General features: G+C 29.5%; 1 protein-coding gene across 2 annotated transcripts in view; it reads left to right on the forward strand.

Moving 5' to 3' along the window:
• The window catches only part of LOC107167384 (leucine zipper putative tumor suppressor 2 homolog), a 50,027-nt gene that overhangs the window by 17,374 nt on the left and 5,483 nt on the right, over nt 1-27,170 (forward strand). For both annotated transcript variants that reach the window (XM_015516406.2, XM_089227132.1), the window contains exon 2: nt 14,946-15,113. In XM_015516406.2, the coding sequence (XP_015371892.1) occupies nt 14,973-15,113 (141 nt within the window). In that variant the 5' untranslated portion in view covers nt 14,946-14,972. The remainder of the gene's footprint in view (nt 1-14,945; nt 15,114-27,170) is intronic.

Raw genomic sequence — 27,170 nt, forward strand, 5'->3', positions numbered from 1 at the left:
AAAAAGAAAATTATAAATCCATTATCCCAGTGACCAGTTTAATTAAATATTTTCACTTAGTTATTTTTAAATCAAATTTATAGACCATTTGAAAAATTTTTAAATCCAATTTATTCGATTGCATAATTATCTACCTTCAACTAGTTATATCTTGATAAAATAATCCATTGATTCTGTGGTGGTTAGGAACTCCGAAAACCGAAAGTAATGACAGGATTTATATTAAATTTTATAGAGATGTAGATTGGTTTGTAGTATTGGTGTGTAATGTAGGATTATTCTGGATTTAAAATTATTTTCGGAAACATTTTCATATTGAAAATCATACCAAAGAAGTTCCTAATCATATGTTTCAAGAAATATAATGGTCATATAATATTACACATATAAAAATAGGTAATATTTATTGTACGGATGTTCATGATTCTGGCAGATAGCTATAAAAAAATTATAAGTATAAAATAAAAATTATCAATGAATAATAATTTTAATGTTTTTAGTGTTTTGATTTTCAAGAGGTTTTGAACGACTTTTGTCTGTTGGCGCACGCATTTTATTATGTGTTGAAAAGTCAAGTCATTGAATTTTTGATGTGAATCAACTCGCTTTGGGCATGCAATGACAACACAACAATTAAAATCGGTTTTGATCGGTAGATTGTATATATACCTATTATTAACAATGAAACGCGGCCAAGTGATTATGTCAATTTATCACTGTTAATTATTTTTACGTTTTCTCTAACGGTAGATGGAACGCAATATTATTAAAAATAACAGTCATCTTGTAAATATATTTTAATTGACAATATTTTTTGGTTCACTCCTGGCTGGTTAGCACTTAATGAGATTTGGTATGTATCGGTCTAAACTCTGAGTTGTAGATAATTGGATTATTAAAAAGAAAAAAAATATGATATTTTGTATCTATTTAATATTCAGAATATTTTATCGTTGAATAACATAACATAAGTTGTATTGTATTCCATACCGAGAATCATATAAAAATCAAAGTTTAAATTTGTTTTAAATCCTATATATTATATGTATATTATAAATATATCATATTTATATACGAGTATATATATCATTTTAGTAGGTACCTAGGTATAGTTTTATTCGATAATATAGGAATTGTGACATTAATCTATCAAATGTAGAATAAAATAATTTCTTATTCATTACATATTATTATATTAATAAATATATAATGAAATAGTATCAACAATAAACTATAGAAATTAGAAATAATAAATTATTATACTCTCTGACTACTACAAGGTACAACTGTGTACTTATATACATTTATACGTAAGTGTTGGTGTTTATTTATTATAGATAGATAAAATTGCCATAATTATACACCCTACAGGATTTCACTTATCATGATTTGTCAAAAATATAAATAAATCTAAAAATCTTTTTTTTTCGCGCTTCGATGGATTCCTTTGTGTTTTTATTATATTTTTGCTTGTCGTGGTGAAGCGAATAAATAATTATAATTTAATAGATTTTTAACTGGTTTATATTTTCACGTTCGGAATATCATAACACAAAATATTATGTATGGGCATTGGGTGTATCATGTTTATACATATTTCATATATTAAGTTAACGCATGACCAGACAGTCAGTATTGTTGTGTGAATATGACTTTATTCGATCGCTGTGGATAAATTCTCATCTATATTTAATTCGAGAAATTACGAGGATTCATTAAAAATTTAAGCACTGAGATCTAGTCTGCAGGATGAGCATATTAAAATTCAGTAAAATCGTTTGAGTTATGTCTAATTACGTAATTACGTACGTCATTGAGAGTTTGTATAAATCAATCTTAATATTGATTTAATACAAATTTATCGTTTTATATAATTATATCGATCACATTCAAAAAGTTAATCCCATAATAGGTAAATCTGGTAAATATATAATATATTTATCGTGTCAGCAGGTATCAGATATCATAATATGTAATATCAGGTCCAGTGACTACGACCCGTTTGTCGTTATTATTAATTCAAATAAATAATAATTTCGTTAGTTTTGGGCGTAATTTATATGATGTAGGTACCCACCAAGTATTAACCAGCTGGTATACGCATATCAAACGTAGAGTGTTGTCTGTGGTGGTATGGAGGTGGTGGCGGAAGAACAGCTTCCGTTATCGGTGGAGAACGGGGTCGGCCGGTAAATCTCTCACGCGGCGGCGCACACCAAAGGAGAAAAGTGCTTATACGACTCGATAATAATAATAATAATAATAATATAATATGTTATGTGAAATAAGCGTATACTTGACCGAATGATGACCCTCATCCATCTCACTTATTATTATTAATATTGTAATCGCCACTGATGCCGCTGCAGTGGTCCACGCAGTTACCTATATATATATATATACTTTATACCTACATAATATAGACCCGTCTACGATTATAATATTATAAATATATGTGTGTATGTGTGTGTGATTGCAGCCGCGTCTTGCTGCAAACACTCGTGGCGAGTAGGTATAGGTACTGAATTATCTCGTGTTCATCATCATATATTACTACAATATGTGTGTATGAGAGTGCGATTATAATACGATCGGTTGCCGTGATACAAGTTCATATAATATTGTATTATATTTTAATATATTATTATATATGCATTGCTACGGCCCGGTGCTAAAACCGGTCGGTCACTCGGAATACGCGATCATCTCTCCTGCTGTGAACACACACACATATTATATATATATATAAATTTTCACATCTTTGAGTACCTTTATGTATATATATATTGTGTGTTACTCGCACTTTGCCGAGTCTACTCGACCGTCCACGAATGTATATTATAATATATATATATGTCATGCCAAGTCCACTCGAAATCTGGTTTTTGTCGTTTTTTTCATCGTCCCGTTTTTTTAGGAAAAGTTGAGTTTATATTTTGTTCGGTTTTCTTGTCCCGCGTGGACCCGCCTATTATATCGTGAGTATTATCGGTATGTAATATGTTATACCTATGTGCGACTTCTTAAAATCCGCTTGGTGTCTGCAGCTGTTCGTTTTTTTTTTTTTAATTAGGTATATATGTGTTATAATAGCGACATTACAATTTTTAAAAACACTCATAGATCGTATAAAAACTGAAATATCGTAGTAAAAGAGCCCAACTTCTAGCATAGACAGTGCACTTGACTTTAAGTTTGATTATAGGTCAATGCACTCTAATACTAAAGTTATAACAACACGAGATATGGGATCTGCAATCTAATATCATATAATTTACGTGTGGATCAGAGAGAGGGAATACAAAAAAATGTGCTGACATCCTCTAAATAAATAAGGTGTAAGTACAATTTCTGAAAATGAAAACCCTATATTGTCCATTACCATGATGGTAGAAAAAGATTCAACGAATTATAAGATTCTCAATAGACTCCACTACGTGGCGATGAACTTTGTTATTAAGGCATGAAAGACGTGAAATAGGAAAAGGAAGGCTGAAAATAAGCTATATAAGGATATGTAAGACACAGATTGTAAATGCTTGCACATTTTGGCAGCCCTCGAGAATGTTGTAAATAACATGAGAGTAAATTGTGTTGAACTTAGTTTCTTGTTCAACAAAACCTGTGATTGATAACAAAAATAAACAGTACGCTATATAGTATACATTGTATTCGCGTGTGTATAATACAGTTAATATTTATATATATATAGTTATTACACGGATGGACGCAATAATATTCTACATCGTACTAAAAAATAATAATAGTAGTTACATATTATACAATCCATGGGTATGAATACCACCGGACTTATTATTAAAAGTTAATCAGATTCTCACAAATTCGTTTGTTTTCAAATAATAACCATTCAAGGTTATAATAACGTAGGTCAATCTCAAGCATGAAGTTTATTATACGCGTGATAGATAATATATATGCATGCCCTATTGCAGGTAAATATTATTATCTCGATGAGAAAATGAATGCGCTCTGTGTTCTAAAGATGGGCATTTTTTGTACGAAATCGAAGTGGTTTAAGTCACAGCAGTAATGTAGATATGGTTCAACAATTATATTACACGTATTATTATTTATGTACATTATAATTTTGCCCGGACAGCAGTAATTCTTTGTCTTATTCCCCTGAGATAAACGTAGGTAGAATAAGCAGTTTATTGAAAAACAATTCCTAAACATGCGGTTTGCCACAACACTTAGGAAAACGCCACTTAGACCCTTTTTTCGTTTACTAGTCGCTTTACTGTGTATCCATAATATATAAACATTGGTCTTGTGTGTACTGTACGAATTTCGAGGATTAATTGCATAATAATCAATTTATTTATGGTATATAAATTGAGCACTCGTGTAAGTATATTTAATGGACCAAGAGGGCCAGACAAGTATAAGTGTAACGATTGGAAGATATTTCGTTGTACAAAAATAAAGATTTACGTATTTCAGAGAACACGCCTTCCAATTCCGAACCGATGTCGTCAATGTGTTATAAAAATAAGATTATAATACATAACAATTTTTTTATTTGTAATTCGTACGTATATTATACTGTACATTGCCATATAATAAATTATTATTGCCTATCATTATAACAATATTATGATCGTACGATGTTATTATTATTTATAAATTATAACGTTATTATGTAGGTATACGTGGAACTGTTGCGCGACGGTACTATCTTTATTGTGTGTATTTTTTCCCCATCAAAAATGTACCTATGTTTTAATTTCGGGTTAATATTTTTTTAAACGTAAATCGTACGAGGGGCAACCGACGCGGAGATTTGATGACCGGGAAAGGTTCTCCCTCTTTGGTGAACAGTTTAACGACGTCCAAATACGGAAGGTTGGAATATCATAGAATAAAAATATATAATAAACGTACCGCGACGGATTTGTGTTTAAAGGACTGCCGCCGAGCGTTGTTCTCGTGAGGTTTTATAATATAGACGACGGTCGTATTATTATTAATACGACCCTCGAACCCATAACATTTCTCAGACATGTATATTGTATAGTGTCGGAAATGTAAAGAGCAGACCGAACGGGTTTTATTATATTTTTAGTTTCATTTTTACCCTCCCCCACCCATATCATCACTAACTCGAACAATGGTTCGTGTCGTAATAATGCTTGTGTATCTTATATATTATGTTATGTTCAACAAATTTAAAGCAATAAATTATATATAGGTATATATATAATAATAATAATAATATAATATATTGGTCATGGTCACGAAGTGCAGTTCGAACTATTACAGTGCAATTTAATTTAAATTGTGTCAGGGGTTAAAAAATATGTTACAATGTTACATTATAAAATGCTCCGCAGTATTAAATATACTGTTTTCATTGTACATTATATATATATATATATATAGGTGACCCTTTCACTCGTAGTGGTATTGTCATAAGAGTCTTAATCAATACAATTTTTTCGATGATTATGATATGTAAATTATAATGTGATTTTATAGTGTCACAACAATTTTGAAAGCCTATGACTATGTATAGTTTTCACTTTACATTATAATATCCTATATTTTATGTATTATAATAGTATAAAAATACAATATACTGTATTACTGTACAAGTTAGGTCAAATCCTGTACAAAAAGGGTAGGCATAAACATTTGCCATTGCTATAATTACGTTGGATAAAATAAATCTTTAAAAATTCATGTTACGACGTCGAATAGAGATCGTGTACGAAATATTTATAAGCTTGAACGCGGATGAAATATGTATTACTACGTGCGCTACAGCTACGTTTTTTTCCCCAATCAATGGCCTACTCAATAATAATTAGTAATATAACCATTTAATTTACCTCGAGGTTAGAGTTTCCATCTTAAAAATTAAATTATGGCTACGTCTGTACAATTCATAGGTAGTATATATATATATACGTTATATATGTTTTTGTGAACATAATAAGTCGGTACCGCAAGTATTATCGTGTTTTCGTATTTGTAATTACACCGTCTAATTTTATACGTAAATTATACGTACAATGCGTAAAAATGATCAAACAATATTCGATCGGAGGAATAAAGTAAAACTCGTAATTGACAAGTAACCATTTTTTTTTTACTGAAACAATAATTTTATGTAGTTAATAATGATTAAATTGAATTAGTTTTGTGGTCCAATCATAATTTTTATAAACATAATTCATGGAAAATAAAAAAAACTGCGACTTTTGTAACATCAACGTTTACCGCGTGAACTAATATTAATGAAAACAATTTTCACTGAACAATAGCATTCATACTGAATAGTAAATCGTATTTTAAATCATATCCTATATCATATATTCATATATGCGCTCTGCTGTCCCCCCCCCCCATATTATCAGTCCCGGCACTTGCAGCATGATCGATCTAAGCGGAGTCATCCTGTATTGTTAGAAATGTGGTAAATTACCGGTAAAATTTACATGTTTAGGTATATTTTTTATTCAATTTTCAAATAAAGCTTACGTATCAAATTTCTTAACCTCTTACAACATTTTTATGAAATCTTAAAATGTAAGATGAATTTTTTTTCCTTTTTACCTACCAACCTTTATAACCTATTGCGCTATTCCTACTAGACGTCTATTATAGTCTATACCTAAAATTTTAAACAACTCTTTGGAATAAATACATATAATAATAAACAAAGATAATACTGATCACACGACTTATTATCGAATTTTAATACAGTGTAGTGTACTAACGTATAATACCATTACTGTTTACCCTTAAATGAATGTATGCATAAATTATAAACTAAAATTCAGTGTCTGCATTTATTGTCGTATGGGCTACCTAAATAAACTTATTCCGATTATAAAAAAATTGGAAATGAGGGGGTCACTCAATCTTTTCAATGGAAAAAATATTTACGGAGTAAATTTACCGAACTTACATGTCTATAGGTATTGCACATATGTATAGTGTATACACACACATACACAAAGGATATTATTATTATATACTTCCCGTTTAGGTATTGTGAGTTTCGAGGATATACGAGCCGACTGGAGAATAATGGCCGTTACTATATACTCGTATAATACTTAAGTGATTTTCTCATCGTTTGTACATGAGAGGGACTTAGGGTACAGGAAAGACGGAGGTTGTTTGCAACCCTCTGCGGCTGGAACGAATTTTCACACGACCATTATTATTGCGATGTTTTCTGTAGCGTATATGACACAATATATGTATAGTAACTAGTAAGTATTGTACTCCGCACGAAGATAATATTTTTCTGCGTTTCGGATTTCCACACCCTGCTGAAGGATGTGGACACGCCCGCGTGTGTGTCGATATTGTTAACCGTACAAGTATTTAGATACATGTTTACGTTAATGTGCATAGATATTTGACAGAATTGTGTCTCAATGTGTTTGAAAAAAAAATTATGAATAAGAAAATCGCCTCTGGTCAGTGGTCAGTTTATTATAATGAACTATTAATTGGTCGCCACTCTCTAGGTGTGCCGAATTCGTATGTAGTTTTGTTATTCTTTTCGGTTTTTTTTTTTTTTGGTTTTTTACCAGTCCGCGATGTGGGCCGCCCGATTTATATTACGACAATACATAATTTGTTGTTTTCCGTCGACGGCAGCTGCAGCCTAAATCAATAATTATATTTATTATGTGTGCGCGCGCGGTCCGCAGGGTTGCGCTGCCATGTGTGCGGTCTCGACGGGCGAGCGTGCGGAAAAACTGGTTTGTGTGTGGAAACAGAATCTGTTACGGAGATATTGGAAACGGAATCGGTGACTGCGAGCAGTGTGTATGCGTGTAGAGGAACGGGACCCGATTGGTATGAACGATATATATATATGTACCTATATATTATATATACATATTATACTCGTGGAATATAATATCGCATAATAGAATAGGTATGTATATAAACGACGCTTCGGACGAAAACACATAAATCCTTTTGGACGACGACGACGACGCGACGCGTTTTTTATTTCAGTTTTGTATAATATATTATATAATACGAATCTTCGAGACGCGGGACGACCGTGGACGTTCGAGACCCTCACACAGACAGATTCTGCTTTTCAAACACACGCATATTTACTGTTTATAAGTGTATGGGAATAATATAACACGGACGATAGGATCAATCGTTTTCGTCTCACTGAAGTTGTGTATTGTTGTATCATATTATTGTATACTCGTGAAATATGAGCAGCTGTAGATAACGGATCTCGTATATATATATATATTATTAACTGTCTTATTGATTTTCAAATTTTGCAAAAGCTCAAGAAAAATTTACATTTTATACGGCATAATATGTTAAACACCCTAACCCAGTGGCGCAACCAGGGTTTTTTTTAAGCAGGGGGTCCAAAAATGTAATTATAATGTAAAATTGAATGATAATTAAATATAACAAATAAAGGTATATACAATGTTTAGAGTTTATAAAATAAACTCTAAGCGATGTTTTGTACAGCTTAAATGATGTATTATTTCCTCGGGTACTTATTACACTGACTTCGTAGTGGATATTGAGAGCAGCTAACCCATTGAGTCTTCTTTCTGATGTGGAATTTCTTAAGTAACTTTTGATTCTTTTAAGTGTGGAAAATGATCTCTCCGCTTCGAATGAAGTAATTGTAAGTGTGATAAGTATTTGCAGTAACTTATATATATTTGGGAATAAATCGGGATTACATTCATTAAGTATTTGAATTACACATTTACACTATTATATTGCATATTATTATTGTAGGTAAAATAATGATTCCATAAAATGGTTTCTGATTTAACTCGATCAAAATCATCAACATCGTTTGCATAAAACTCAACAAGTTCTCTAAGTTTTTCTTTATCAAACGCTGAACTTTTAACTAATATTTGAAATCCACATATTATATTTTGATGATTAATAAAACGATCATTTAATTGTTGTACAAACGAATCAAGAAACAAAGTAATTCTAAAATATTCTTCGGGATCTTTTGTTAGAATATTAACTCGATTTTCTTGACGCTTAACTAACCAAGGCATATCAATAATAAGTTTAAAATCGATAATTTTTTTATAAATCTCAGTATATAATTTCTTAAATTCAGTAGTGGCGTATTTATTCTAATAAAACTCTATATATAAGCACGTGACTGTATGATGGTGAATGGTGATACTTAGAACAGGTAAATGGTAATCATCTGTAACAGTAATAACTTATCGATCAGAGCTTGCACGTGCTATTTTCTTATCAACTATCTATCATGCGTTTTTATTATCACAATATCACAGAAGCTCAGTACTGAACCGAATCAATTTTCAATTTTGTTATTTTAGAAAGATACGACACGTTTCATGGAGGTGAGGGGGGGTCCGGACCCAGGGACCCCCCCCCCTGGTTGCACCACTGATCTAACCTATGGTGTTATACCATGCTCTATTCTAATGTTTTTACAAATCTCGTTTATGCAAGAAATATAATTTAGTATATTATATAGTAGCAATACTATCATAATTATTACACGTATAACATGCACCGACTGCGGCATATGGTTAAAAAAAAAAAATTAAAATTAAATGTGTGAATGGTGAATAAAGTTAAATCTTAACATTTATTGGCGAGTGTGACATAGTATAATATAGATCTAAAATATTGTGCATTGTATTACTGCAGTGATGATTTGGCGCGAGGGACGCGTCCGACCGTATATAATACGTATAACATGTGTAGGTACATTTTGTAACACGTTTCGATGCAGCGACGACATTGCAGACTAGCACGTGTACTATATACACGTATATATTATACATAATATGTTTCGATGGCACATGTTGAAGACGGTTTGGTAGATCATTTTATATTTGTTATCTGAGTTGAACGGTAAATCGTATTTTCTATATACGTGTGCGTACCCGAAGAGTCGTCCCGGACGCCTAAGTTTTACGACATTTATACATAATAATACACTAATACATAATATTATGCCAAAACGACCGGTTAATGAAAAACGGGAAATGTATGTACGTAAGAATTATACATAAAAATTATTAATTTCATCGTTGTTCATTGTCACCTTCTGTTATTTCTAAATCCGCGATACTGCTTGCTTCACGCTCATAGGTAAATTCGTGTATTTACTGATCGTAATTTTACGATTTGAACAATCGCTTTCATCAGATTTTAATATATATATTAACATAAACCACGGTTTTGCGTGTTCACCGCACTTGCACATGAAGAATACGACAGACCATTGTCAGCTGCAGTGTTCATATTGTATGTATTATATACCTATTGTACACGCAACGTTTCGTGACTTTTATTTTTTTTCTTCTGATCCGTTTTCTATTTCCAGTATAGATACAGTAAATATTTGGAAAGTTTTTACTTTTAATATCGCGAATAATAGGTATGCTCACTACAATAAATGCGTGTATAAAATACTAAATCTAAATGATTATTTCAGCAACCTTGACACTGATGGTAACCGCACGCAATTTTAGTAGTGGTGGAGACTTTAACGTCCCGAAAAAAAAAACGATTTCAATGACGTCACATCAAATTAGCCGTGAAATTAGCGTAGAGGTTATGCCCACTCGAGAGACCGGTTATATTATATATGTGTACAAACGCGCCGTCTATTAGTCTGGAAAGTCGTTAAAACCCGGTACCTACACATTACTCTATACTTCTATATATCTAGGGATGTGTTACAGAAGCGTCGTATATTTATGTTTATAATATATTATGTGCACATGGACTAATCGATGTAGTGTGAGTGTCGAAACTCTTGTGGTATAATTTTGGCCCTAGACTTGTCCCCTTCAAATTTTGAAATAATTTGGTCACACTATATTATACACATATATATTGTATAACCACATGTTTACAACGAACCCGTTGTTGTAGTATATGCTATATAGTATAGATATACATATATAACATATGCGGCATGTGCGAGACTAACACATTTTCTGACATAAACGTCACTGCAGTAATGTATCAACTCAAATACGAGCTGCAGTGTTCTCGTGTTATTTAATATAGCATTATGTTTTATGATCTAAAATCTCAAAAGTAATTTTTAAATGGTGTCATGTCCAAATAGTAATAGTAAGTTGATGACAACTATTCTTGACAATATAATCATTGCTCTACACTCTTAAAAAAATTATGCACGTAATTAAAGTAGAGGGAATACGATAAAAAAATATATTATGTGTATAGGTACTTACCTATACTTTTTCTCGTTTACGATGTTATTGTAATTGTGTGTATATGTTAATGTATATAGTGTATTGTACTGCTACTCGTAGTATACGTTAAAGACTTAGTACTCAATGTCTTAATAGCATACTTATTAAACATTACTACTCTCATATTACACCATGAAATATATGATATACCTTGATAATTATTATGGATGTTTAATAAATAATATAATAGTAGTTACCTACTTATTAGTTATACTTTGTTATGAATGTTTAATTTTATAAATTTAAAATAATTTAAAATTTAACAAGTATTACGGTTATTATCATTAGTAAAACAATATAGTAAAAAAGTAGACTCTTGTAAAATACATCAAAAAAGCAATCAAGGGTATTAGATCTCGCCAGCGATGGTTAGACAGAATTATTAGGAATAGAATATTTTAGAAGAATCAATAAAAATTAAAAATGTATATTATTGCGATGGATGGTTAATTATTTTATGGAAATGCGCAAAAGACCTCAATGTACTGTCTATGACACTAAAAAAAATAATAGCAATTTGAAGCGTATGTATTTTATATTTATATTATATATAGTGGTACATCTGCACCGTTTTATATTTTGTATAACAATAAGAGTATATAAGACACATATTATATACTTAATAATACTTATTTTGGAAATGCTAACTACTTTTCCTGTAGTCACTCGTCAGTGATGACTGATATGTAATAGCTAGAATTTAAAAATATATTATAAACAATTTACATTATATTAATTATGAAAACGCATGGAATTTATATAATTATAATGAATATAATGTATAATTTCTGTCGCAGCAATTGGTAGTTTTGAACTCATCATTCTGTTGTCGATCTTTAATTTATTTTCCATTGTACACGTGGTCCCCGAATCTCCAATGATGGTGGAGGTGAGATAGAGACTGTGACTATCAATTATGAATGTATAAACATTCACACATTATATCATTATTATAATGCATTATATTATAGATATTAATTGTTGGTAAATTATGATGGAAAAACATACGGCAGTAGATGCGTATATTAGGTACCTAATTGTAGCATACAATAAAATGTATCTACTTAATAGAAATATCTTCTTGGACGGAACGCGCAGAAAAAAAGGTTAAAAAAAACTGTCACCTAGGTATTCGTACGAATAATAGTTATTTTATAAATATATAATATATCTACATTTATAGTTGTTGTCGCTAATGAAAACGTCATCTCTGCTTGCCCAGTCGTAATATAATGGGACGGGAAACAAATAAATAAAAAAAAAACGATTATTGACGTCGTAGAATTCTTTTCGCCTACCTACCCATTTAAATTATTATTATACATAACATATATATATACTTGGACCGCTGCGAGCGTAATATGCTCGCACAATACGGAGTTGCAGTATATATTATATGTATAGGTCTTACCCATATTATTATAACAGTACGTGGTTAGCTCGCGTGTGGTACTGTGGTGTATTATATTATAGTAAATTTATTATATTATACTACAGACTATATACAGTCTATGGATAAATAAAACAACGACGACGGTCCGCTTTCTCGGCAAAAAATGTTCGCACACAAATACACAACGCACGGTACAATACTGCAGTGTATCGTTTGTATTCGTGGGTGTGTGTGTTTGGATACATATTCTGACGGTATACAGTGTACCTATATGCGCGATGTTATTATTATTATTAAATATACCTCAAACGAAACAACTTCCATTTTAACACGTTGAACGAAAGATCCGAAAAAAATAATTTAATAATTCTAACGGTTCCAGCGCGATATTATAGTATTTATAATATATTCGTTCATTTACTGCACGCGGGCGCCTTATACGTACATATGGCGCGGAATCGAATTAATCATAATTTAATATCTCCTCTCACCTTATCAGCCTCAGGGAAAACTCGTTCCAATCGATCCACATAATATCCATCTCAACGTATACATCTACTTTGTAACAATCGATCTTTTTATCGTATATACTATATATAATACATATAAAGTACATAATATTATTTTATTATTATAATACAGTACGAACTGCCTGCTGAATACTGATATTATATTATTAGATATAATTTAATGTGTATTTGATATTATTTAATATTTACATCAATATATTATATATAATACATGCACGTGCGAGTGTGCAACGTTCATCGCACGTTTCTGATTTCTATTATACAATATATTTTCCACGTGTATTATAACGAGTGAGAAATACGCGCGAATCTGATTGATTATTATCTATAAGAAGCAATCATTAACGTAAGATATTAGAAGATTGATATTTAATATTATTTTCTCGTCCTTGGTTGAAACTATTTCATTATAAATTAGGTATAAAAAAGAATATTCTAATATCGGAAATTTAACAATACAAAAACATATTTAATACTTGGTCAATAATCAATATGACCTATTTTTGGTGGAGAAAAAAGTAATAATTGTAAATTTGTTTTATAATAGTAATACTACAACTGATACATTTTTACTCGAAAGTCAAAATTAAACATTATAGTATGCTAAAATTGAACATGCATTTTTTTAATAATATGGTTTTTATAACAATCTTAGATCTCAACCACTATTTTTTGTCATCAAATATTAAAATGTTTGTTCATTATCTTATATATTATATAAAATTCTAGATTTATAACATAAGCTATACCTACTTATATTACCTATTATTTTAAACTCAAGAAAATCTATGTAAAAATTACGTATTTATAATTTTTAATTAAAAATACTAGATAATTTTGAACTCTTAAAAATAATTAATTTTATCAGACTAATTAGTATTAATTAATTAATACTAATTAATATCATATCTAATATTATTCAACGATCTAAATCATCTGATCAGCTGGAAATTTTTGAAAGTCCTATAAATTCCCTCAGTTTTTTTTTATCAGCTATAGTTGACGCAGCGCATTGAAGTCTCTATACGATTGCACGATCCGTATCTCCATTAAAAGTCCGAATTAAAGGAATATATATTATAACATTAATAATATATTTCACTCTATCGGTCACGTTTATCATACGACATTCCAGTATTCCACGTCATACAGACTATAGTGCTATACCTTTTTAAATTATATATTATCAATTATAATAAATATAGTATTATGTCTTACGAATACAAGGAATTCTTGCGGCGATGGACAATAACACATTTTTGGTCGAAAATGCATTACGGCCGCGGCGATAGGCAATCGGAGGATAGGCGGCATAATAGTGTTTTAAGGCAAACGTGAATTCTTCATAGACGAAAATATTTAAATTTTCCACGTGTACCCATCAATTATTGTACGCATTTAGTAGATATACGCTGCCGGTTTTTTTTTTTTTGTGTATTCCATAGCCACTGTAGCCAAAACGACGTGTCGTAAATACCTAGCTACATCGTTTCTATATTATATATGTATATATATTATAGTCATTATCATAATATATACAATATACATGTATGCTAAACATACGGGTATATATATATACATATTATTATATCAAGCTCATACAATAATTTTATACAAAAAAAAAAAAACGCTTGTTTGCGGCATATATAATATTTTATATTATGCCTACTGCAAGACCACATTGTATACTTAAACTACACTTACCTAAAACTTGAAACAAATTAAAAAAAAAAAAATTCTGTTTTTGTTACATTCCAGAACCGCTGCAGGTTATGAGTATTGAGCATGGATAGCGGTAACGAGACCCTTTTCTCGGAGGACTCATCGCCCGACTCGGCGCCACCGCCGTCGCCTAGCAGTGGTCGAGGGAGCCAACAGCCCACACCAGCACCCACCCCGCCGCACATCACTTCTTCCTTATCCAAGGTAAACACACATTTTATGTTATTATAATATTTCATGTCTGCATCGGTCTGCTGATATACTGCAGACGGCGTCATACCGCATATATATTATATATATATAAAAAAAGATTTATACGGGTTTGTATCATCAGAACCCTTTTCTCCCTTAAACATATTGCGTTAGGGTTGAAAAGACATGACTAGGTACCTACGTTAAGTTGTCATGTTGTGTTATAAACTAAATACCTAAAATGAAAATGACACCGTGCAGTATGATAAACATAACCAACATAAATATATTATATACATAATATTTCACGGTCGATTTGACCACAGTCATCAATGGCTCTTTGTAGTAAACCAAAAATCAAAATAATTTAATAAATACGTTCAAAAAATATCTTAACGACTATTCAAAAAAAAATAAAAAATAAAATCAAACTTAAACGTGCGATTGTTTATGGTATACAGGCCGTGTAAATTCAATTTATAATTATTGGACAAAATATTAATCTAGGCTAATATAATCACAATAAAAATTCGCTTCCCAACAAAGATTACATATAATTTACCTAAACCAACATATTATTTTATTTTAAAATAGAATAAATAAAAACAAATCATTTTTATTTTTATATCGAATGTGTATTAACATTATGTTTAATCTTTAATGACTTGAGGATAAATTCTCTACAAACCAAATGTCATGGTTAAATGGTTTGTTAACTATTATAATGTCACATCGTTACTTCAAGAGTTCTTAATCAAATCATTCAAATTTGAAATTTACTCAATCGATATTATAACATCTAGATGAAATATTGAAACTAGGAAAACAGGTATTATATCTTACTATTTTGATCACCAAGGATTAAGGAAGAATATACATATCAATTTAATTAGTCTGGACTTTGGAGTACTATCATAAGCTGAATACCTATATTCTATTGTATAAGTATTAAATAACACGTGTTCACATAACGGAAATATTTTTGTATAACATGGCCTCATACAATTAACATATAATTACTTATGCCTACGCTCGTATTTTGTACCACAACTATCACCGAATAAATTTGACAGAATTATATGTCGTTATTCTTAATTACTCATAGGTACTAAAAACGAAATGTAGATGCTTGGTACAAATATACCTATTGCTAATGATGGAATAACATGTCTATTGGTAATTATTGCCTTCCATTATAGAAACATAAAATACTCGTTTTCCGTTTATAAATATATGGAGGTATTGTTTGGGAATATTTCGATCTATAGAGTTTCGAAGTTCGATTTATTAACGGCATGTAACGCGCATAAGCATAATATGAGACTTGTATATCCATATAGTAAGATTTTAATCGATTTCACCTTGTAAATTCATCTTATTATTAAATGTGCCATTTATAGCAACGACGACAGTGTGTAATGTGTATAATATACACACTGAGTGATTATTTTAACTGTTAACACTCATTAACTCAAAACGTATTATTTTTTGTATAATTTGAATTCATTACAAAACAACGTTTTTGAATACAAATTAATTTAACTATTTTCATCGTTACCATTCTTAAAGTTTTACTTTTTTTCTAATGATAACATATTTTAATTTTATACCTATCTTTTCAAAGCTAAATATTTTTCTGAATATAATATAAATTACATTTTAACGATTAATTAAAATTAACCATAACTTATTAGTTATGTATTGTAACCTAATTTAATAGCAAGTGTTCTAAGTATAGACAAGCAAAGTGGAATGTTGCATCTCCATAAAACCATAATCCACTAGGTACTCTGTTAGTCAAAAATTTAAATGTGAAAAAATATTTTCAAAAAAGTTAATACTTTTGAAATAACAATAATGATTTAAATCAAAAGAATCATTCAATATCATGTATAATATTTATAATGTTATCAAGTACCTATAAGTTTAGCAATTAAAAAATTCATCATCTTCAGATTAAAATAATATACAGTGCAAAGGATAATATAATATGTGTCATAGTATAAATGATGGTAAGTAAGTACCTATTATACCTCAGTTGTAGTTATAATGATATAATAGTAGTATATATCTTGGCATCAGACACATTCAGCGTACGATATTTAATATTTGAATGCTGATTATGAAAACAGTTAAATGTTAGGATGAAAAAAAATGTTTTGAAATCCTTAACGTCTGATGTCTTCAAAGACTAACTAAGCGTTTTTTGCACGTATGTTTACTTTTGTATTATACCTTCACTTTCTAATGCTATTTTTTAATGGTGCATTCAAAAAATTATTAGTATAGATACATGAATAGGTAGGTATATTGTGTAAATGACAAACACATACCACTATATTATACAGGGTGATTTTACGACGTAAAGACGTAAAGATACAAATTATTTTAAAAAATATTAATTATTTTGCAAATATTTTACTTTTTGCAATGAAATCATACATTTTTAATTTAACATTCCAAAGCAAAATGTTTTTTGAGGTATTTGCATTTTGATTTATAGAAATCAAATCTCACAATAAGCAGTCAATTAGTTATAAGCTTATAACTTATTTTGTAAAAGCATTTCAAGTTTTGATGATTGGAGTGGATTTGTTAAGTGACAGGATTACCAGTAAGATGTTTGTAAGTTACTCTGTTCATCTTAACTTTAAAAACTTGTAATTTAATGTATTTAAAAACCAATAAAATTCATTAATCTATCATTTATATGCGTATAAATATGTTTTAGAAAATATGTGTATATTTTTTTTTTGACAAATATTTTATAAAACTCTTAACAATTAAATTAAATTGGTGTGACTTTATAGTTATTATCTTAAAAGTACATACATGTTATAACAAATACCTTCATAAATGTATAAAACATAAATTCTAAAATAACTATTGGTACCTACCTAATAAATAATAATGAATAGCTTTATACATTTTTTCTTGAATAAAAATAGTCTTGTCATTATAATTATGTTAATAGTTTGAAGTATTAAATTTCATTTTTAAACAGATTATTCTGTAAGTTTTTTATAATGAATAACATATTAGGTATATGAATCGAAAGTGTCTTTTTCTTTTATTCAGTTAGACAATATTTTCTATGCGTCTACAACAGTCAGCAATACATTCATGTGATCCATTTAACACAAAACACTTATGAATAATTATGAATGTTTTAATATTATAAGGCTGAAAAGTTAAAAAAGTCCGAACGTGCTAATCTCTGGAACTACTGGTTCGAATTTAAAAATGGTTTATTTGTTAGATTTTCCTTTTATCGAGGAAGCCGAGGAAAGCTATATAACATTTTTAGAAAGTTCACAGGTTAAGTTGGAACTTAAGAATTTATAAGAATTTATAAATTTAATATTTAAAAAAACGTAAAATTATTGTCACGTATCGAAAATTCTATAACGCAATAGCGCTTCAGTAGGATTAATGTACTGATCAGTATATTATTACACTCAAGTGTCTCGAGTTCAAACCAGTTTCGATCGTTCAAACTCTGTTTTCAAAAAAAAAATTTAAAAACTATGCCCCGGCATAGAATAAAAAATATCATCGTCTTAAAATAACTGGGCAACGAAATAATATTAATATGATGTATTCGTATTTATGTTATTGTTTTTATTTAATTTGTTGTATACACACTAAATTTGATTTAAACAGTACATTATTTGATTTTGTAGTAATTTTCTATTGGGTATTGTTTCGATGGTTCTTTCAACGTTTGTATTATGGCATTATGCCTAGAAAAATAACTCAGCTTTCTCTGCAGTCTGCTACAGCAAAACGGCTGTGACTTTTGCGCAGAAATGAAACAGCGGATGAAAATATACTTAGATTGGCTATACTCAACGAGAAGAAAAAAACAAAACCAAGCTAGGAAATCGAAAGTTGAACGTTCCCACCGATTAGCTCAACAAAATATACGATCAAGATCAATAATGAATAGAACTCGCAGGCTAAACAATTTCTTAAATTCTTCCTTTGCTTATAATTGTAACCTTGACTATTCTGTGCTAAATGATGTTGATATTGGTAGAATGTATAAAATATGCAACAAATGCCAAGCAAGGAAGGCTGAAGCTCATGGACTATGTTGTAATGGTAAAAAGTATTTACACCTAAAATTCCCGAATCAAAATCAGTTCGGTCATTCGCGGGAAGTTTTGAACATGACTAGCTGGCTATCTAACGACGAATAAAACACAAATTTTGAATCATATAGATTTGATATTTTTAACAAGCAACGAAGTGCACGGGGATCAGCTAGTATAATATAATATGATATAAACCTTATGCATTTATACATAATATAATACAATTATTCAACTTTCGTTTATTGTATTGTGATACTTTTTTTTTTTTTACAATAAGTATGATTATTTACTAATAAACATATATTTAAATACCTATTTAATAACAAAATGTATTGATGGTGATATAGATTATAGGATAATAAGGTCGATATCTATCTATTTATTTTATATGTATATTGTTTGGTTTAAACATAATATTTTATGTTTAGGTAATAGCCAATAGTGTATATAATTTGTTAAGTAATTTGTAAATCTGTAATCATAAAATGTATTCGATTATATTTCTCATTATTATAGCTATCATTACATTTAAAATATATAATAACAAAAAATAAATAAAAATATTTATCGATAAACAATAAACGAGTCATTAAACTATACACGTATACAGCTATAAACCATACCGATAGCTTATTTGTGTAGCTGTATAACTTAATTTGTCATGTAATACTAATAAAGTATTATATTGCTTAGTGTGAGATACTACGAATACTATTAAAAATCATTCTTATGTTTTACCATGTTTTTTTACTTGTATAATTTTCGAATACCTGCCTATCATAAAAACTATTGGGATTTCAATAATTCCATTTTTAAAGATTTAAAATTAATTTATTCTTTTATATTGTACGCTTTTACGGCTATTCAAAAAATAATAATTTTTATAAGTATATTCAATAGAATTTGAAAATTACGTTCATTAATAAAATATATCAACATGGCATGTTTTTTAATACATTATTATTTCACCGCGTGAATTGTTGAAACCTCAGTATTTTAATTCGAAGGTTACACTTTCTTAAAAATGTCAAAACAAATTTAATACGTCAATAAAATACGACAGTACGTATTGTGTTGTATTTCATAACGAGTATAAAAATAAATTGTTATTTCATCGACGAACGTACGTAACATAAAGTCGTTTTAAAATTGTTCACAATATAATATTATTATTTATTGCGGAGTATGGACTGATTGGACTGCATTTTATTATCAGCCAACCTAAAATTAATTAAAAACGCATATTTTCATCAACCTTGTTCTTACACGTTAAGTTCTATTATTGTTCTTATAGTAATTATTAATAACTTAAAAGTCGCAGTATTCTTTTTCAAAAATCTTTTGTGATTCATACAAAATATAATTTACAAATTTCGATATGAACAAGAACTGCGACATATTGTATACTATTTTAAATATTGTAATATTATACATTTCTATATATACGCCTATAATACATGCACATTACACATATGAGTACATGACATATTATATTATTTGTATTTCGTGGCTAAACTACACTAATATACTCTAGTACTTACGTAGTTACAGACGCACTTTATATGGGTGCATGTATGTAGCTATAATAAATTTATAACGTATAATAATATAATGACAATAGTACTACACTGCAGTTGATATAATAATAATATAGTCGACCATATAATGACCTTAATAAGAAATGAGAAATAAAAAAGTAAGTCCTTTCCATTGTTTTGTATGCCCTACATGAGCTACCCGGATAGTCGTTTACTCGGATCTGTATATAGTAATATTCTATTATTATAATCTATTATTGATATTATCATTGTAAAATATTCTAGTTGCTGATACTCGTCGTCTTCCTTCGTATCATTATTTTTATCTCTACTCTACGTAAACTATACCTACGCTGCGTTAAGTCGACACAATCCGTGCGTGTCCTTATAACATATAGGTGTATTATAATATCATGTATTTGCTCTTGGCAAAAAATGAGAGAGGGGGACGAGACTGGTTTAGCACGTGTGTTTAACATATATATTATGTATATATGCTCGCATTATTATTATAGATATTGTATATTTTATGCTTATGTTTATGATAATATATAACATTATATATTGTACATAAAATGTAGGTTACGCGGATGACGTACATAATTTTATAATAATAATAATATACGAGTAATATACCCTCCAGACGTGCAGCTGCAACAAGAACCAGACTAATTGCACCAGTCATCAGATTTATTTGTTTACCTTTTCATTTGTCCGTTTTTCGCGTTCCACGTGTTGTTTATTTTTTAAATGTATTTTAATCGATTCTCTTCCGCGTTAGAATATTGGACAGCAGTAATTATTATTACTATATTGTACGTACGGTATATTATACACACACAAACAAACTTAAGTCGTTGTCAGGATTGATGATTAAACGTCGGCGATCATTCTGAATTTTATACGTTTTTAATGTACCATAAACATGGTAAACATTTTAACCGTTAAATGCGAATTGACAATCGTATATACGATGACGATGACGTATTACCTGAAAAGTATCTGCCTACCTATACATTGTGCGTGGTACGTGTCTTTGTTAATTCGTTACTGTACTACTACTTTTGCTGAAACTTCTATCGTCAGTAGATATATAGAATATACTATAATGTCAATTGTATAATACTAATATACTATATAATATGCACAACCAGGGTTACACTGCATTATTTTTTATTGTCTGTGGAAAAATCGTTTCGGTCGTTCCGCCATTTCTCCGTGATCACCGCAATTATAGTTTTAAAACTTAATGTGAAATTTCACAATACCGATTGCTTGACAAAAATGATTAGGTTGTATACATTTATCTTGAAGATTAAGATATAACAATAATAATGCTATTGCAGTTTTTATTAAATGAGTTGTGTTGTAGCAATAATTATTGTGAATTTATATTAGTATATAAAATAATAAAATAATATATCTAATCACCTGCAGGGCTTGTGATATGACTAGAATGTAACTTTATTATGTCGTAAACTCATTCCCCATCTCCCTTATCCATCGTTCAGAATAGAAATATTGCATATTTTATATTGGTATAATAATGTTTAAGTATTATAGTTTCAATTAAAATTATACATTTGTGTTTATTTTTAGGTTTATCAATTAATCATTCTATATATCACTTAATTGTATAGTAATCACTCAGGTGTCTAATTTTTAAAACAGTGTTTTAATCATATTTCAGTGTTTTGTTTAAAGTTCAGTTTAAATGAAGATATTTATATAATATTTTAATAATATGATTTTTTGATTTTTCTGATGTTTCTCATCCTACATGATAAGTTTATATAGATAACTTATTTTTCTTGGTCATAATTAAACAACCATATAGAGCCTACCCGTTTCTTTTATCTCTCTTCGCAGTTCTTTGTTCGTTAACATGTTGATTTTGAGTGTGGCATTTATACTTTCGAACTACTTTTCTTCATGTCAATCCAATTATATCGCAATATCCTTGAAGGGTGTTCCTCCCATTACACTCTTATAACTGGATAGCTTATTACACACCCCACGTTACCTGCTCATTGCAAACTTTTACTACTTAGGAATTGATGGATAATAAATGGTTTTTTGTAGTCTTTGTTATTTTTTAATTTCAAAAATTCTTTGTATTTTAAATTTAAAAGATTGAAATTTCACAAATTTCAAATAATGTAAATAATTATTTTCAAAAGCACAACCTTTTAAAAGATAAAATTACTGAATAATTTTCAATATCTTATATCCGTCATACGTCCACCATATATCTCATATTAGCATGATTGCTTGGTCAAGGACTTGAACACAAATTTATTAAACGTACAAAGGATAGGTATATATCAAATTATTCAATAAGTAGTAGAAAAACTTTAATATTAAACTAAATACATTCCATATGCACGAACACAATCACCACCTCACTCTGAGATGTCGTTCTTTATCTCTTTCATTGTTGCCGGGCCTGAAAGTAATGGCACGACTTAATGTAGTGTAATACCTTTACACGCACAAGCATTAGACAAGATATAGGTATGTACGTGGGAGGAGTGGTGTGTCGATTTTTAAAAATAAGGTATATACTTCAAGATAATGTTGTCCTAAGTTGGACAGTTCAATAGTGGTTTTTTGGAAAACCAAAAATTACGAAAATATAATTAAATAATTATTATTTGCGAACACAAGACACACATATAATATAGGAGTACAACAACAACTGTACGTGTTCGGGCTTGTGTGCAGTGGCACATATACATATATAATAATATATACATTAGATACGTGCATAACAAGGTCCGAGAGCGGAGACGAAAATTATTTACAATCCTCCGCGGCAGTGGCGGGTGGCATTATCTCTCCTCTCGGCGACGGACCGTGGGAATGCGTTAACCGAACGCCCACAGTCGTAGAGTATATTATATACTGACACAGACTGGTTTTTTCTTTTATTATTTCCTCCTCTTCTTTACGTCTGTTGGCCTCTCCTTATCCTAGCGGTCACCTCCGATTTCGTCGTCATCAACCAATACACAGTGTCAAATCCCTGTAGCTAATTATAACAATTATTATATATATATACATACACCTATAATACTACCCGGGTATGTTGAAATAACTTGGAAAAGAAAAATTATGCTACGGTGTGATATGTTCTGGCAATTTTTTTTAATATCAAAATGTTCTGTTTACAATACATCATATAGTCTATATCCTTAACTTACCTGAAAAGGGTACTAAGCTAAAAGTCCAGCTAAAAGAAAATACACACCACGGTCGCATGACCTATAATGATATGATATAATATAGGATAGATATCTATAATTCTATGCCCAACGACGATTTACGTAATTGTATTATGATTATTGTTGTATTGGCCCAGTGTTATTGTTTAAAAAAAAAAAAAAAACGTCTTCTCCAAATTAAAATCTATGCATAATAATATGTATTGAAATACGCGGTTACATATCAAGATTTGTACATATTATATACATAGAGAGTAGACTGTAATTTCGTTTCGTAGCGTATAGATATTATTATATTGATAGTAGTATAGTACCTATAGTAAATTACAACTACTCTAACGGTATATATTATAATAGTTGAATTTCCTTATACCGGAGTGACGAGTCTGATCATTTTTAACTATATTGAAATTTCAAGTAATATATTACTATAATATATTATGTTACTCGTTTTTGTATTATTGAAATACGTACTATTTTTTTGTCCTGATAACTTTAACTACGTATATGAGTTCTACATTTTTTAAATGAATTGGTATAATTTATATTTTGATTAAAATTCTAAAACCAAGTTATATTTTCAGTTTCAGCATGTTATTTAAAACCAAAACAACATTTAATTAAATGATTTGTTTTTAATGTCATCCCTGAGAAATACCGAAAATTGTCTATTTACGTTTTTATTTCTTGTCAATTTGTCAAAATTTAAGCATTTAATGGTTTTATAATAAAGTACCTATACTTATATGACTGTCGCCACTTTTGAAAAATTAAATTATATACAATTTTCATTATTTATGGTAGTTTAAACAAGAAACAATTACAAATTACGAGTTTAATAGATAATTAGGAAAATCAAATTTATTGATTAATGAATTGATTTATAAAACCAAGAAATATTTACTCAAAACTAGTTTTCAAATATCTAAATTTATTTTATTTTTTTGCAACTTAGAAATATAATTCAAAATATTTTTGCTTTTTTGGTTATTTATTAATAGTTATTTTTTGTTTTGATATATGTTGATAAAATTGTTGTTTTTGTCAACCATTTTATAAATTCAATACAAAGTTACTTAAAATTTGGTGTATTCTTATGAACGTTGAGCATTTTAATACATTGAAAATACAAGTGCATATTCTTGATAAATTTTTTTTTTTTTTGTAAAAATTGAAGTTTGAATTTCAACAAAATTGTATTCATAAACGAAAAATGACGATTTTTATAAATTTGATTTTAGTTATTATAAGTGCAATTCAAAAAAATCTTAATCATAGACACTTTAATTTTTCCTTTGATATTAGTGCTGAATTTATAACAATGGGTTTGGAGAAAGAAGTCGACGTATACTTTTATTTGAGACTTAAATAATTTGATGCCCGCAATATAAAAATGCATTTTTACCATTCAAATATTTTTTTTTAAAACCTAAGAATATTTTGTTTGATATTTATTATATTATAAGATACGGCTCGATTAATAAGTATATTATTTTGATCTGATCGAGAAATGTTCGCGATTACTATCTAAAAAAAATGAAAGTGGAAAATTTGACATGATATTTTCTATTTTATGTACTTCCGTCTTCCGAGAACAAACATAGACAATCGAATTAGTGCATAACTTGTCAGGTGACACACTCGTATATGTTCTTAACAAATTGACAACAAAGGTTTATTATGTAATGCAAATTTTTTTTTATTTTTTAGAAGGCTAATAAAATTACAAAAATATATACAATGGATAACTACGAATGCAATTAAATAATACGCTAATTATGTCTCGCGTGTGTGTGTGCAGTTTTTAGTGTTTTTTTTTATAATATTAATTGGATATTACAATACAAGTCATAAACTCATTGTTCTTTTACATTCTTAGACATGTTTGACGTAATGGATTGTTATAATATCATATTATAGTGGCGTTGGTGCAGGTTGGTCGTCACAACTCGTACAAGATAATAAATTCGTCGATGAGCAAAAAATCTTTTACGCAATACAGCTACACGACTTGACTTCAACAAATCGCTTAATAAAATATATTTTATTGCACTGATATATAATCATGGTTGAGACCGTCGTCACGCCGCAATTTATCTATGTAGACTATATGATATAATAATTATAAGGCTCGAATGACTGTAACTTGGAGAAATCGACAAAATGCCTATACATTTAAACTGCACTCAGACAATTACTGATAAACGTACAAATCAAGTGGCGTAACCCGCAAGAGGTGAAAGATTCCCGAGTTTGACCCCCTTCCCTGGCATGAGTAAAATTTAAGTATCCATAAAATCGTATAAGGTAATACATATTTTTATTTAGTGTTATTGTTTATAATTAATCTGTTAATCAATCGGTAATAATAAGTATTTATCTTATTTTTTCGTATGACTCTGCAATAAACTATTGACAGTTGATTATAAAAGCATAATATTAATAAGTACTTTAGAGTAAAATAGTAAAGTCTATATTATGTTAAAGTACAGGTAACACACATAGAACCTAATAATAATGGATTCCGCATGCAGTCGATAGCGTTTGGACTTTGGGGTTACGTTTGCAATGTCCTCGGAATAATTGTAATATGCATAATATATGTACACAAAACGATCGCCGTACTAGCGTGGCGTAGTTCTGCACTTCACTGCATAGTGCACGGCATGGTGACGTGAAGTAAATTTATATAATATCAACTGGTATGATATATATAGCTAATAATCATGGTAAACTGACTGCCCAAGTACTAAAGGCCACTACCTATACCAATATTATACGTTTAAAATAATATATAAACCTATCAACACAATAAATAATCATTGCTGTGCAGACGCGCGTGGATCACAATAAAATACTACAGAGAAAGAGAGCCCATCATATACGTCATCATGACGTTATACTTCGTCATGTAACTTTATTATGGGTGTCAATTAAACATCATCAACTTATTATAAATAAGCGTCAAAGCGTGTACAGCGATGTTTAATTTATTTTTATTAATCTTTTTGATCTACATTTATTCCTAGAATAATACCAACGTTTTCAATGATCTCCTGCAGCGTCTCGTTCGTATAATTCTGACCTGTATCCGAATCTTGCACAAGACCGGCATCATATCAATCGCTTTAAAGACACTTTAGACGCGCGTGGCCTCCAGCGTGACGGCTGTGTGTGTGCGTTTTTTTTTTTTTTTTTAATTTTGTATTT

This window comes from Diuraphis noxia, unplaced genomic scaffold (assembly GCF_037042655.1).
Source record: "Diuraphis noxia isolate RWA-SAM2 unplaced genomic scaffold, SU_Dnox_SAM2 contig0004, whole genome shotgun sequence".
NCBI lineage: Eukaryota > Metazoa > Arthropoda > Insecta > Hemiptera > Aphididae > Diuraphis > Diuraphis noxia.